Source organism: Canis aureus, chromosome 19 (assembly GCF_053574225.1).
Source record: "Canis aureus isolate CA01 chromosome 19, VMU_Caureus_v.1.0, whole genome shotgun sequence".
Taxonomy (NCBI): Eukaryota; Metazoa; Chordata; class Mammalia; order Carnivora; family Canidae; genus Canis; species Canis aureus.
Window position 1 is genome coordinate 13,539,706 of NC_135629.1, and position 14,207 is coordinate 13,553,912.

The window sequence follows — 14,207 nt, forward strand, 5'->3', positions numbered from 1 at the left end:
TAGGAGTTTAAAAAAAAAAGAGAGAAGAGGGAGAGTCAAGGCTGCTGCTACCACCAATAAGAGTCCCCTCCCGCCCCTCCTACTCCCACTGTGTCTCCTCTGCAACACAGTAGAGACCTAACCTTTGGGGTGTAGGACGGATCCCTGGTCAAATTACTTTACCCATTCTGTATCTACTTCCTATAATTAAGGAAGTTGCAGGTGTCCGCTCTGAAGGGCTATGGCTCTCATGTAACGATTCAGCTAAGGTTTAGGGGTTTTGTTTGCTACATTTGTAGATGTCTGTTAACGTGTTCCCTCAAATTTAGACCATGTGTTTGTTACACCATGGTTTCTGAAGAGCTTGGGAAGCAAAGCCTGATGCCATGGCCCAAATCGGAAATTGGCTGGGTGACCAAAGGAGTGATTAAGAGGATGATGAAGTTGTCATGTGGCAAAAATCTTCACATTTTCAGAGTCAGGGGACTTTTTGCAACATAGAGGAGGTGTATGTAACAGGGACTGAGAAGGAGCCCAAAGAAAACATTTTATTATGACACAAGGTAACTGGCACCTAGTAAGGCCCTTTTTGTTGGCTGAGACTTACTCCTCCCTGCCAAATCCTGAGAGATAGGCCTGCCCAAGCATTAAAGAGTATAAAGAGAGCTTGGACCAAGGTCTTTTGCCTACAAAGATTCTGCTTTTACTTCTCTGTGACAGGCAGCTGGGAACTCTGCTAGAAATCCAATCCTAGGGCTCGATCCTGGACTTTCAGGTCGGCCTTCCCAGAACTTGCAAACTGAATGCGAATATTAAGGTATGTGTCGTTCCCTTCGTAAGCTATTTTAATGCAAATTTCTAAAGTTTCAAATTTGATCTTGCACCATGGTCAAGGGCAGTCCACATTAACACAGCCCCTATTCTCACAAATGGAGACATTTGTTCTAATCAAAATAAAAACAAATTTTTCATAACCAGAGAAAATCATCCAACTTCTGAAAGATGCTTTTCCTGGTAAAACTGATAATAGCTGCCAATCGTATATGTCTTACGGTTTTCAAAATGTGTTCGTTGTTTAATCTTCACAGAAAGCATTGTGAGGCCTATTCACAAGCCCTAAGGGAAGAAATCAGGTTGGAAGGCTCAGGTTCTCTGAGCTACTTACTGTAGCCAGAAAAAGAGCTATCACCTAGGTCTCCTGAACTTTAGCAGAATCTATCAAAACTAGCTAGCCCCCAAAGCAAATGAAGACTGGTTTTCCTACTCTTCCTAAGCCACTCCAAAGGCAACATTATTGACATTAGCCTCTGCTAGGCACAGCCGAAGAGTTAGAGGCCAGGTTCGGAAAGTGTTTCATCTTGAATTAAACTGAACCAAAAGAAAATGGATTATTTTGTGCCTTTTAGATTAGCCTAGGACTCCCCTCAAGGTAAATGTGGCTGCTAAGATTGGGATAACACCCCCCTCTAATAAGAAAATCTCAACCTTAAAAATCAACTACGAAACAGTTTTCTGATAGTCTTTTCTGCACAGTCTCATGTTCTATGGTAAAAATGGCTTCACTCTAGGGGACACCAAAGAGATGACAACTAAGAACCCAGCCCGAGAAGCCCAATTGCTAGGTGTTCAAATCACAGCTCTGGCCTGAGTGACCTTGGGAAGTAACTTTTCTGGACCTGGTTTTCCCATCTGTGAAATGAGGGTGATAAGAACAGTCCTTAGAGCATATGGCAGTTTTGAGAACTGAAATATTCAATATATACAGCGTACCTACAACAGTGTTCCATAGTGAACCCTATTCTTAACTACTCATGAACTCTGTGAACTGACCAGCATTAGTCAAAGTACCTGATACATTTGAACCAGAGGTTTGTTGGATGAATTAAACAAGTAAGCCTCTCCTATTTTCAAAGCACTATTTTAGGAGAAAAATGTCTAAAGAAACCAAATATAAGACAGGACACGGACTAAAACTCACCACAGTCCAAGACCAGATGAAAGAGCTTTGAATCCTCATGTCTAATATCAGTTCTACTTAACCTGTTCCAGCTTCTATACCTCATGATCCTAAATTTCTGTAATTTGGAATTATATCCTACAAGGCAATCCAAAGTCAATCTCCCTCTTACTTTGATAGTTGAAGGAAGTGACCTAGGAGATGTATTTTGGTGCCTTTAAAAGAGATCCACCATTGTAAATAAATAGGACATTCCAGTTTTCCGAATCAATCTTGTGAGTCTGAGTGAATCAGTGCACTAGGTTCCTAAAACTACAAAGCCAAAAAATAGCAGTGGCCCTATAATGACCTCAAAGGATATAAGGGTACTCCCAGAGATTCCAACGTTAAATCAGGGTTAAAACAGTCTATTAAAAGGAAGATTTTTCTGCTCTAAGAAATTGATTATCCAAAGCAATAATGTAAAACAAATGACATAATGATGACTTTTAAAACAGTATTGCTTCTTTCTGAAGCATTATATACTTGCTTTGTAAAAGGCGAGGGGAGGGAGACTTAAGCAAAAAAGGGGGAGAAGCAAAAAAGGGGAGACGAGGGATCCCTGGGTGGCGCAGCGGTTTAGCGCCTGCCTTTGGCCCAGGGTGCGATCCTGGAGACCCGGGATCGAGTCCCACATTGGGCTCCTGGTGCATGGAGCCTGCTTCTCCCTCTGCCTATGTCTCTGTCTCTCTCCCTCTCTCTCTCTGTGACTATCATAAATAAATAAAAATTTAAAAAAAAGGGGGGGGGAGACAAGGAGGAAATTACCTATAATCACATTAATTGGGTGGAAATCTAACTGCAGAATTAAATAGTCTCCTCAGCTGATTAAGAAAAGCCAAACTTCATGTGTTTAAAATTATATAATCATCATTCCCACCTTTTTAATGGGCAGAAATCCAGAAGCTTGTTAACACACTGCTGACAAGGCACAGGGGACAGGAACTGGTAGAAATAAAAATTGGCACATCCTCTGTGAAGGGCAGTTTGGCAACTCCTAGCCTAAGTACAAAGCCATTTACCCTTTGACATAGATATGCTTCTGTGAATTGTGGCAAACTTAACGTAATCCACTGCAGTACTGGTTACAAAAGCAAAAGGTTATAAGCAACCCAAATGTCTATCAACAAGGGACCAGTTAGGTAAACTATGGAATCTCAAACAGCGAAAAAGCACATACACAATGAAATGGGAACCATGCTCCTATGAAGGAGAATGAAGAACTCTCTATATGTTGATATGGAAAGATCGCTAGGACACAGTAACTGGAAAAAAGCCATGTTCAAATTAGTATGCAACCTTCTGTGTAAGAAAGTGGTTTTTAAAAAAAGGTGTATGTATTTCTATTTGCTTTTTATTTTGTATAAACACTAGAAAAACAAATTAAGTGATGTAAGGATTGATTACCTGTAGGGCCAGAGTGGTGGTGGAAGGGTGGTTACTCAGTCATGGGTTGAACCAAGTATTCATGTTTCTTTAGGTATTTTCAATTTTTGAATCATGTGACTTACCTATTAAAAATCATTCAAAAAATAAATGGAACCCAGAAAGAAAAGTGGTAAGCTTCTTTTCCCCACCTGTTCTAACTACTAAACCACAAATGAAATGCAGTGATTATCCATCAGGAATTAATATTCACCATTCATAGGCTGTGCCTCACCCTTTAGGTTACTGGTTTTCAGAGAAAGTAGGCATCATAAAAACTCTTAACCTTCTTTGAAGGGTGAGGACAGCTTGTGCTTTCATAAATCAGTTAGTGGTATGATAAATATTAACAATTTCTTTTTCAATTACAAATAGGAAAAAGGAGTTAATTCAAATATTGGGTAACAGATAGTAATGGTGACTTTTAATATGTAGAAACAAGATATCAAATTGTGTGATACAGACTGTACAAAACTGAGAGTAGGGGATCCCTGGGTGGCTCAGCGGTTTGGCCCCTGCCTTAGGCCCAGGGCTTGGTCTTGGGGTCACAGGATTGAGTCCCACATCGGGCTCCCTGCATGGAACCTGCTTCTCCTCCTGCCTGTATCTCTGCCTCAATCTCTGTGTCTCTCATTAATAAATAAAATCTTAAAAAAACGAAAACAAAAACTGAGAGTAGGCCAAAGCTGTAAATTATATAAAAGCTGATTGGAGGAAATACCATAATTGGCAATCTATTAATGTTCTATTTCCCATGTTCAAGAGGGAATACAGTGATTTTATAGGGGGTTTTCTTTCCCTCTCATTACTTTGAAAAGCAGTATTTTCTAACTGCTCTAAGTTTTCTCCAAGCTCCAAATAAATTCTAGCAGAACCCAGTAACATGGCAGTTATAAAGTGTTAAACATTAGCTCTAGTTGACCCCCAAATTGGTAGTAGGTTACATATTTTTCCACATTGTATACCAGAATAAACATTTTTCTGCAGTCTGGGAGAAATGCTTTAAAATTGTTAAATGCCTTTCAAAATATAAGCCTGTATTTATTACAGCATTTCCTTCAAACAAAATCTAAGTTATTGTATCATTCTGTAAAATGTCTGTGATCTCCAGCCCTTAACTGTGTTAAAGTGATAAAATGTAAATATTACGTTTTTGGATTGCTTTTGGATTATTTCCAAGCTGAAAAACATGCAAAGTTAACATATTCACTAGGACAAGTGGGCCTTTTCATCTGTCTTCTCTGCTGTTTTACCACCATCCACATCTCTTGGCTGCTAACACCATAGTCTGTTAGATATTACATTAGGAATCATCTACTCTTCATTTTACAGTTAGGAAAAGTGCAGAGCCAGAGGGGATTCAGCAACTCCTCACACAATCAGTTAATAACAAAGAAAGGGACCCATTTTCTCAAATGTCAATCCAGCACTCCCGACAGAGCCAAACTACATTAGTATTTTCAAATGACAAACTATTTTCCTACCACATCCATTCCTTTTATGAATGTAAGACCTACAAGCCCCAACAAAAGAACTTAAATACCTTTCCCCCTCTAATTCTTACTAGGATATCTGCATTACCTAAGTTACCGGCTGCCTTGCAGTTTTAAAATAGAAATTACCTTACTGAAGAAAGGGCTTGTTAATGAAATGGAATAATGAATGACTACTGCTATTGCTTAGATTAAGGAACTTCCCTTTGCAATCTATCTAGCACGTCAATGACCTGCTTCTATTTCCCTAAGAACAGTCAAGAAGCAGCAATTTAAAAAGCACCCATTTTTATTAATAGCTGAGTGTTAAACAGAAATTATGTGGAGGCTATTTACTAATCAACAGGAAACACCTGCAGTGGGCCACATATTGTAGAACTGCAAGCTTAAGGGAAGTTGGCAAGAAGACTAGTGTTTGCTTTACTGTTTTCAAGTATCTTCGCAGGCATATACGTTGCTGAGGGCACAACAGTTAAAGTTTGCGAGAGAATAAAATATTTCAAATACTCAATATGGTGTATTGAGTATTGAGTATCATGCCCGCGATGGCATTTTTAAAGTAAAGTATGTGGCCAAGTGGATGTTACATTACAATACTGGCTACAGTGAATTCAGATTTCCCCTCCAGTTCTTACACTGCCAGACCATGAGGCTGGAATTACCGAATCAACAGGATTTCAGTGTAACTGGATCCTGTATGGATAGAATTACAAGAGGCAGTTAGTTCCTCAGTCAAAACAATGAATACTAAAGTAGCCACAGTTCAATATATCCAATTTACTTGACAGAATCAAAGGGATTTTAGAAGTCTCCATTTTTGAAAGCAGTAATAAACTTAAAATCAAGGATACAGTAAACTAAACTTATATCCACCCCGCCCACTCCCTCCCCTGACTTACACACTCCTTCAAAAGTCGTTTGTAGGAGGGTGAGGAGAAGAGAACCGAGTTAACTGTCTGACTAAATGTCTCCACTAATTCCATACAAGAAATGAAACTGGATATCCTAGGGACTTCTGTCCTAGAAATGCTAAATCATACATCTAATTGGACAACAAGGTCTGGCTGTACAGAGTAACAGTATGCATATAGAGAGAAAACCAAGTTGAATTTTCCTGACTAAAACTATAAAATCATTTCTACAATAGTTCTAATGAACTAAGTGTCCACTTTTATAATGCAAAAGATAACATGTAAAGTAGGCCAAATGGCTTTAAAAATATGCTTTTGTAGGAAAACCGCCATGTTCAATTATTTAAAATCTTTTCATTCCGGAACTAAAGTCAGTAAGTAGGCCTGCCTTGCAATTTTCAGTTTATTAGATTTTTGTTAGAATTTTTAAAACAAATAGATTATAAAAAATGCCTAACTAGCTCTTGCCACTTCTATAAGTCCTAAATTTGGTGTATTATGACAGCTTGCAAGCAACAGCATCTCTTCCACCCTGTCCCCCCAAAAAAATCGCAATATCAATCTGTGGATATTTTAAAAGTTTATTTCTATTTTAACTAGCCAGTAGCCCCAATTCTTTGAGAAATGAGCTGATTTCTTTCTAGCACAATGTCTATGGACCTTGCTCATGGTAACTTTCTTCCCATCCCCTTCCAAAAAAAGTCAGCACCTTCCATCATGATGCACATTTTAAGTTAAAATTGTCAATACAACCCTCAAAATGCAAGTTTATTGAATAAAGCTGAGAAGAGCAGTAAACAGACAAAAAAAATGCATCACCTAAATAAAAAAAAATTCACGTATTTACAAAGTTCAGTAACTGTTAGGTTTTCACATGCAGAAGTTAATGCACAGGAAAATGTTGGTAATAGAGTTTGGATGTCTTGAATGCTAAAAGCAATGAACAGACAGAGAAACACATTAAGTTTTAGCTATAGGTCAATTAATGAACCTATGCGGTCCCCACACAGTCACACATTTTAGTTCCAATTCCTCCTTTTAGGCACGAGCAGATTGCCACATTATTTGTAATGGTTCATGGTAACCATTAATGGTGTTGAACTACGGTAGCAAGTTTAAATATCCCTTCATTTACAGAACCATTCATCCCATCAGGGAAGTATGCAACATGCTTCAAAGAATAAGAACAGAATTTTAAAAGCTGAGATTCTACTCATAAAAATATGAATGGAGGAAAACCAAGTAGTATCTGTGCAACACAGTGCAGTATTTTGTACAGAATATTGTTAAGGCCATGGCAGTCTATAAATTAAAACTGGTATTCATTAAAAGAACTTACTGTTGACTGCACTTTTGAGTGCTCAACATGTTTGGAAATGCACTGTCTACATGAGTGCTGCTTAACAAAAGGAACAAAATCACACACAGTGTGAGGCAACACATAAGCGGGTGTAGCATAAAGTTTTATCTACTACAGTGGTTTATGTGAATAACAATTTACAAGTGAACCAGTATTAATATGTCCCTTTATGTATATGGACATCACTAAACTACAAAACATGTTCGTTTTTTAGTTTTTATACATCTCCGTATCATAGAAGCAAACAATACACAGCATCAGTTCCTCAGTTCTCCATGTGATTGATTATTAAACAACCTGTAGACGTTGCGCATGATTACATTAGATAGAGCAGGCAGGTCTAGAGTTGTCACAATAATCAAGATGTCTAATGGCACCAGACAAAAGAGTGCCAAACTTTACATCAATAAGAGAGAAAAATAAGAATTTTTATTTGTTTCTAAGTATCTATTGTGCTGAAAGTCTATGACTGGATATAAAAAGTCAAGAGTTAGAGTGTCATGCAGCAGCACTGATTTAAGGACTAGAGATAGAAAGAACAGGTGTTTGAACAAAGTCTGACATCCTTTACACATTTTATTATATTGGCTGGAATGCTCTAAATTCATGAAAGCCTTTGAGAAAATCTTCCTTCCCAACCCTTTAAAAAAGTGTGTTGAACCCTGCCCCCCCACACACCAAAAAAAAAAAAAAAAAGAAAGAAAGAAAGAAAAAAAGAAAAGAAGGAAAATAGAGAAATAATGATCTGGACAGATACACAACAGCATGCCTTAGTTCCTCCCATATCCCCAACTGCTATCTGGTGATGAAGAATTCTCAGAAAGCAGAATGTTTTTAAAATTCATATATAATCTCACCAGTCTAAAGAACCAATAACAACACTGATCTGGTGCCTCCGCTCGCTCTTTGCAGACCATTTTTTAAATTCCTAAGGTGTAATTATACATTTCACATGCATTTGTGAGATATGTAAACATTTTGCTTATATCCCACATGAGTCAGGCTAAAGGTTTTCTAAATACTGTGTGTGGCACTAGAAACTTCATGCTGTATCAAGTCAGTATCAGTATTAAGCTAATGGACTCTATAATGAAATATCATAGACATTTACTGAAAACCAATATAAAAATCTGGCCCAAAAAGACCAAAACAGAAATATGCAATTTTCTTGATTTAAGATGGTCAAATGTGTGTTTTCTTTAAAAAAAAAAAAAAAAAAAAAAAAAAAGCTCTACGCACTGTTTAAGACAAGTATGTATAAGAAGCTTTTGTGTGTGTGCTGACTTTATCATGACAACTCTAGCTGATTCTTTATGAAGGATAAGGGATACACATCTTCAGCAGTGCACAAGAGAAATAAACTCTGAAAAAGGCAATTTCTTGGGTTTAGGAAGGACCGTATTCTGGGAAGTACTTCAGAGGAACGGACAATAATTCTAGAATTATAGCCAGGAAGGACTGGAAGACTTCAGGAGATGCTTCAGCTTCTTCTAGATTTTGAATGTTGAATAAGCCACTGAAGTGTGATATCTATAGATGGAGGGAAAAAAATTGAAGGCGTTAAGATACCAAGTTAAGACACTAAACAGAGATAGTATTTAAAATGCAGCTACTTCAAAGTACATGCTGGGTCTGCCCTCTTCTGCTTTTCTGCATCTAAACTACTATTCTCCATTACCTAAACTTCAAGAGGACATTCTAAGGAATTGAGACTAAAGAGTCTCTGATCTAAAAGTTAAATTATGCTCAGGACAGCTTGTACCACCTTTTTTTCATTGAAAAACTTACAGACTGCCTGTTAAGATCAGTACTGTATGTGAAGTACCAGGAATGCAAAGATACAGGAGAATCCCCCTGCTCTCAAGGAACTTTTAGTATCTAAGTTGAAAAAACCTAAAACTCATTTGCAGTTGGGTGGAGGGGTGCCCCACAGATTTCCAGGCAAAGGAAACAAAAACAAGAAACAAAGGCATGAATGGTGTGGAGATCTGGATAGATTATATGTGATAAGATATGGATGAAGGACAGGAATGGGAGAAGGGACTGTTGCTTATTGCTAAGGCAGGGGTTCTCAATTTCACCTTTTTGACATTTTGGACCGGGTAATTCTTTGCTGGGACAGGGATGATGGCCTTTCCTGTGCATGGCAGACTATTTTGCGGCATCCGTGACCCCTACCGCTAGATGCCACTATAACTCCCCCACACACCCACAATTGTGACAACCAATAATGTCTCCAGGGGATTGCCAAATGTCCTGAGGAGCAAAAAATGTCCTTAACTGAGATCTATGGGCTAGACAGAGCCAATAACCCTGTATACCACTCTAGGATGCTACTAAATTTGAGTTTTATTCTCAAGTGGAAGTTACTAGAGAATTTTAAGCAAGGAAATTATTAGTTTAGTTAGTATGATTAACAACGGCAATAGAGGAAGACAACTTGGAGTTATTAGTAGCACTATCACAACAAGAATAGGAAATGGATGAAGGCCTGAAGCAAACAAGTGCTGTAGCGATGGTAGAAGGAAAATGCAGAGTTGACTAAGATAAAGAACAGAGAGACTGACAGTATGTAGTGGGTAAGAAAGAATCTGTTGGCTTCAATGACCTGCGTTGATCATGTTGACAAACACAGTGGCTAAAGAAAGAACAGACTTGAGGAAAAAAAGATTAAGAATTTAGCTGTGAAACACACTGAGTTTGAGGTGCAGAAGGTAACAGGTATGGAGATGTCCAACAGGTAATTTTAGCTACATGGATCTCAGAAGGCGATGGGGACTAGCAAGATGTCACCAAAGAGGTGACAGCTGAAGCTACCGTAGCAGAGATCAGCCAAAAAAAGCACTTAGACTGACAAGAGAAGGAAGCTAAGTCAAAACATTGAATTACTGTCCTTGAGTTCTTTAAAATGTGTCATCCGTGTAAAGGGTATGTGAGCATCTACCAGAAGTAGCATTCTATTCTCCAAGCCTGAAAGATGAGTGCAAATTCAATTTCCCAGCTAATATACATTACAGAAAATAGACACACATATGAAGAGTCTCAGCCAAGAGCTGAGATCTGAACAAACACAATCTGTTCAGAGTTGTGGAAGCAATGAATTAACCTGCTTGCTGAACCAGATCATGTGTACTTTTAAAAGGAGGACAGCAGTACGTAGTAAGAGCAAAGCTACATTCATTAGAATTGAATGGGGGAAAGGTAAATCTAAGAGTGAAATGCCCAGGTTTAAATATTTAAGAAATTCACTTAAAAAAACAAAAACAAAAACAAAACTTGTGGACACTGGACAGAAGTTACATCCTAAAGACAGATGGATCCTTAAGACTAGATTAAAAAGCAGAAAAGAAGTAAGATACTCAGATGAAGCAGTCATCTTCCAAGACATAAAGGGCCACAAGTATGAGTCATCTTTGCAAAGATCATGTTCACAGAAGTAATCTGTTCTATGTGTGGTTTGAGGACACATTACCAAAGTATTTCATATACCACACTGGGAAGCTGGAAGAATATACGACCCATGTGCATGGAGATACTTTTGGGACAATTTAGTAAATTCATAAATTTAGTTCCAAAATATGTTGTAAAAGCTGAAATTAAGGAGGATATTCTGATTTGATTACCCAAGAAGTCTAATCTTGGCTGTTAGTTGTATTTCTTGCTCCAAATTAATAGGCATTCTGATTTACAAACTACTCATTTTGAATCTAGTTAGAGTAGATCTACTTCCTTGGGCTTGAAACTAAATGAAGCAGGAGTTCTACAATCACAAACTGGTGACTATGGAGCCCTATGACAGACCATGAAGATCAGCCTCACCAGCTCTCCTGCATTTACCTCCTAAATGAGCTCACAAGATTTTTTCAGGAAAGTATCTGGCTAGTGTGTCAAGGTAGTAAGACAAAGACACAAAACTTAACAAGAATTCCTCCTAACAAAGGAAGGAAATTTTCAAAGATTTTACTTATTTATTCATGAGGGACACAGAGAGAGAGGCAGAGACACAGGCAGAAGGAGAAGCAGGCTCCATGCATGGAGCCCGATATGGGACTCGATTCCAGATCCTAGGATCACGCCCTGAGCCGAAGGCAGACGCTCAAACACTGAGCCACCCAGGTGTCCCAGAAGGAAAATTTTGTTAAATAAATTCTAAGTAACCCTAGTGCTTGAAGAGTCTATTCTCAAATTAACTAAATGCTTACAATGTAACAAGTTACTTATTCTATTCATTTAGAGAAGATTTTGTGTCCATAAGCAAAGTACTAGGCTCAGATTGCTTTTGGGTGCTCTTTTAAGGGAACTCAGGGATGCTTGGCTGGTTCAGGGAATGGAGATTGTGATTTCTGATCTCAAGGTTGTTAAATTCAAGCCCCACATTGGGTGTGGAGATTACTTAAAAATAAAATCTTAAAAAAATAAAATAAAATAAAATAAAATAAAATAAATAAAGGAAGCCCAGAATTAGCCAGAAAACTATCAATACTCTGAGCCCATCAGAGCATGTTTGAGGAGGGGTGGGGAAAGAATTGATAGACCAGAACCAACACACACTGAATGAAGGCTAATGGGGGAAAAAATTTAAGGGAAAAAAAAAAAAAAAAAAAAAAACCTTCTAAGCACACTTCTTTATGAGAAGAGAAAATACGCGCACACACACACATTTTACTCCAATACAAGTTTTTGTTTTTTTTTTTTTTTTTTTTTTTAATTGGAGGTATGACTATGGTAGAATGGTGTTTTTGGCTTTGAAGATGGATGAAGGAGCTATAAGCCAAGAATGCAAGCAGTATCTAAAAGCTGAAAAAGACAAGGAAATGCATCTCCAAAAAGAGCACAACCTATCACCTTAGTCCTTAATTTCTAGCTCAGTGAGAACTATGACAGACTTCTAACTGACAGCAGCAATAGAAAACTAATACACCCATGTGACGTCCATCATATGTCAAATGCTGCAATGCATTTTCAGATTCCCTCTCACAAAAGAATTTGTAAACTGCTGCTATTACCATTTTATAGATGAGTAAAACCTGGAGATCAGGGAGGTTAAGTGCTTTGTCCAAGGCCAGTCAGAAAGTAACTTAGGATCAAGTGTTCTGGCCTGAGGCTGCCTGACCGCCTGACCCCAAGGCCCATGCTGTTTGTAGCCCATTATGCAGCAATGATGGACAGCCTCATTTTTCCATAGTGACCCACAGAGCAATTTTTTCACCAGTGACCACTAAACTGGGAGAGGTAAAGGTGCCATGAAAATCTCTAGGCTCCTATGCAGGTGCTTCAAGGTACATGCATTAAACTCTCTTTTCTCATTTTGGTTGAGACTGTCATGCCAGACAAAAACTGTGACTCAGCCTGACTAGCTTTTGTCATGAAGGTAAACTTTACCAGTGAGTATATTTTCTTGCACTGTTATAGGTCTTTTCACTCAAGCAGTTAACAGGTTAAATAGCCTTTCATCTTGTCAAATGCTTCTATTCATATTTCCTTTTTACCTTTGGACCCATCTCACCCATTCCAATCCACTTTTATTAAATAATCTCTCACAAATTAGTTAAGAAACTAAAGGCTCTTATACTTAAATTCTTTAAGGACACTGTATTGGATTGGATGGTGTCTCCTAAAAATTCACTCCTACTCAGAATCTCAGAATTTATTCAGAAATTATCTTTACAGATAAAAGACAAAGTTGCTCTGAATGAAGGTAGGCCCTAATCCAATGATATGGATCTTTATGAGAAGAGAAAATACGCACACACACACACAGACACACACGGAGAAGGCTATGTGAAGCCAGAGGCAGAAACTGGAGTGAAGTATCTGTGTTAAAAAGTAAGCTAGGGGGATCCCTGGGTGGCGGAGTGGTTTGGCGCCTGCCTTTGGCCCAGAGCGCGATCCTGGAGACCCGGGATCGAATCCCACATCGGGCTCCCGGTGCATGGAGCCTGCTTCTCCCTCTGCCTTTGTTTCTGGCTCTCTCTCTCAGTCTTTCATGAATAAATAAATAAATAAAATCTTTAAAAAAAAAAAAAAAAAGTAAGCTAGGAAAAGGCAAAGCTGGATACTCCCCAACAGCCTTCATGGCCCTGCTGACACCTTGATTTTGGACGCCTAGCTTCCTGAACTTGAGAAAATAAATTTCTGCTGTTTTAAGCCACCCAGTTTTGGTACTTTGCTATGGCAATTCTAGGAAATTAACACAGACATTAAATAGATAAAGAATACTTTTGGCTTATTCTTCCAATAGAGCACTAACATACTGCAGTAATATACTGGTTGAATAAATGAACAATTGTTTTAGTGCCTACAGAACAATTTTTGTAAAGTCTTTTCTCAAAAACATAATTTTGTTATAAAGCACAGCTGGATACTAGTTCTGCCAAAATTAATACAATAAATTGATATCACATAATGTTTAACTTCATGTCTATTTCACTTACTACTTTAAATAACATAGAGCACATTCAGGATGTTGTATTTGCTGTCAAAAGATATAATATCTATTCTTTTTCCTAAGGCAAAAACAACAGTCCTGTATAAAGGAAGTCACTTAAACAGAAATGGGGATAATAAACAGTAAGAAGCACTAAGATATCCCTTCCAGTGATATCCATTTTTCCACAGTCATTTCTTACCTATATTATCCTTTTCTTTGCAAGAAATTGAATAGCAGCAAATTTCTCTATCCTGAATAGCAGACAGGTTCCTATAAGAAGCAGAATTAAGAGAATAAGGTCTGTGCTTAAAACAACTATCATACCTATCACTCTTTGTTCAATTTTCTTGTATTTTTACACTGAAGAAATTATTTTACTACTACTAAAATTTTAGAAATTCACGTCACTGGTAGGCCAAATTTACCACGTTTACCTTAAAACATGGCTGTAATCATTACTAAATAACAGGAGTGCCTGGCTGGCTCAGTCAGAAGAGTATATGACTCAATCTCAGGATTGTAAATTCGAGCCCCATGTTGGGTATAGAGATTACTTAAAAATAAAATCTCTAAAAAATAATAATATAATGTTGCTAAACAAAGTAGTGGGCAA

At 37.9% G+C, this 14,207-nt stretch overlaps 1 protein-coding gene across 1 annotated transcript in view; it reads right to left on the reverse strand.

Annotated features, from left to right (window-relative positions):
- Positions 1 to 6,371: 6,371 nt before the first annotated feature.
- Positions 6,372 to 14,207, reverse strand: part of ARL8B (ARF like GTPase 8B) — a 45,579-nt gene continuing 37,743 nt past the window's right edge. Inside the window, exons 6-7 of the mRNA XM_077857990.1 lie at positions 13,794 to 13,864; positions 6,372 to 8,694 (exon numbers count right to left, since the gene is read on the reverse strand). Coding sequence (XP_077714116.1) covers positions 8,645 to 8,694; positions 13,794 to 13,864 — 121 coding nt within the window. The 3' untranslated portion in view covers positions 6,372 to 8,644. The remainder of the gene's footprint in view (positions 8,695 to 13,793; positions 13,865 to 14,207) is intronic.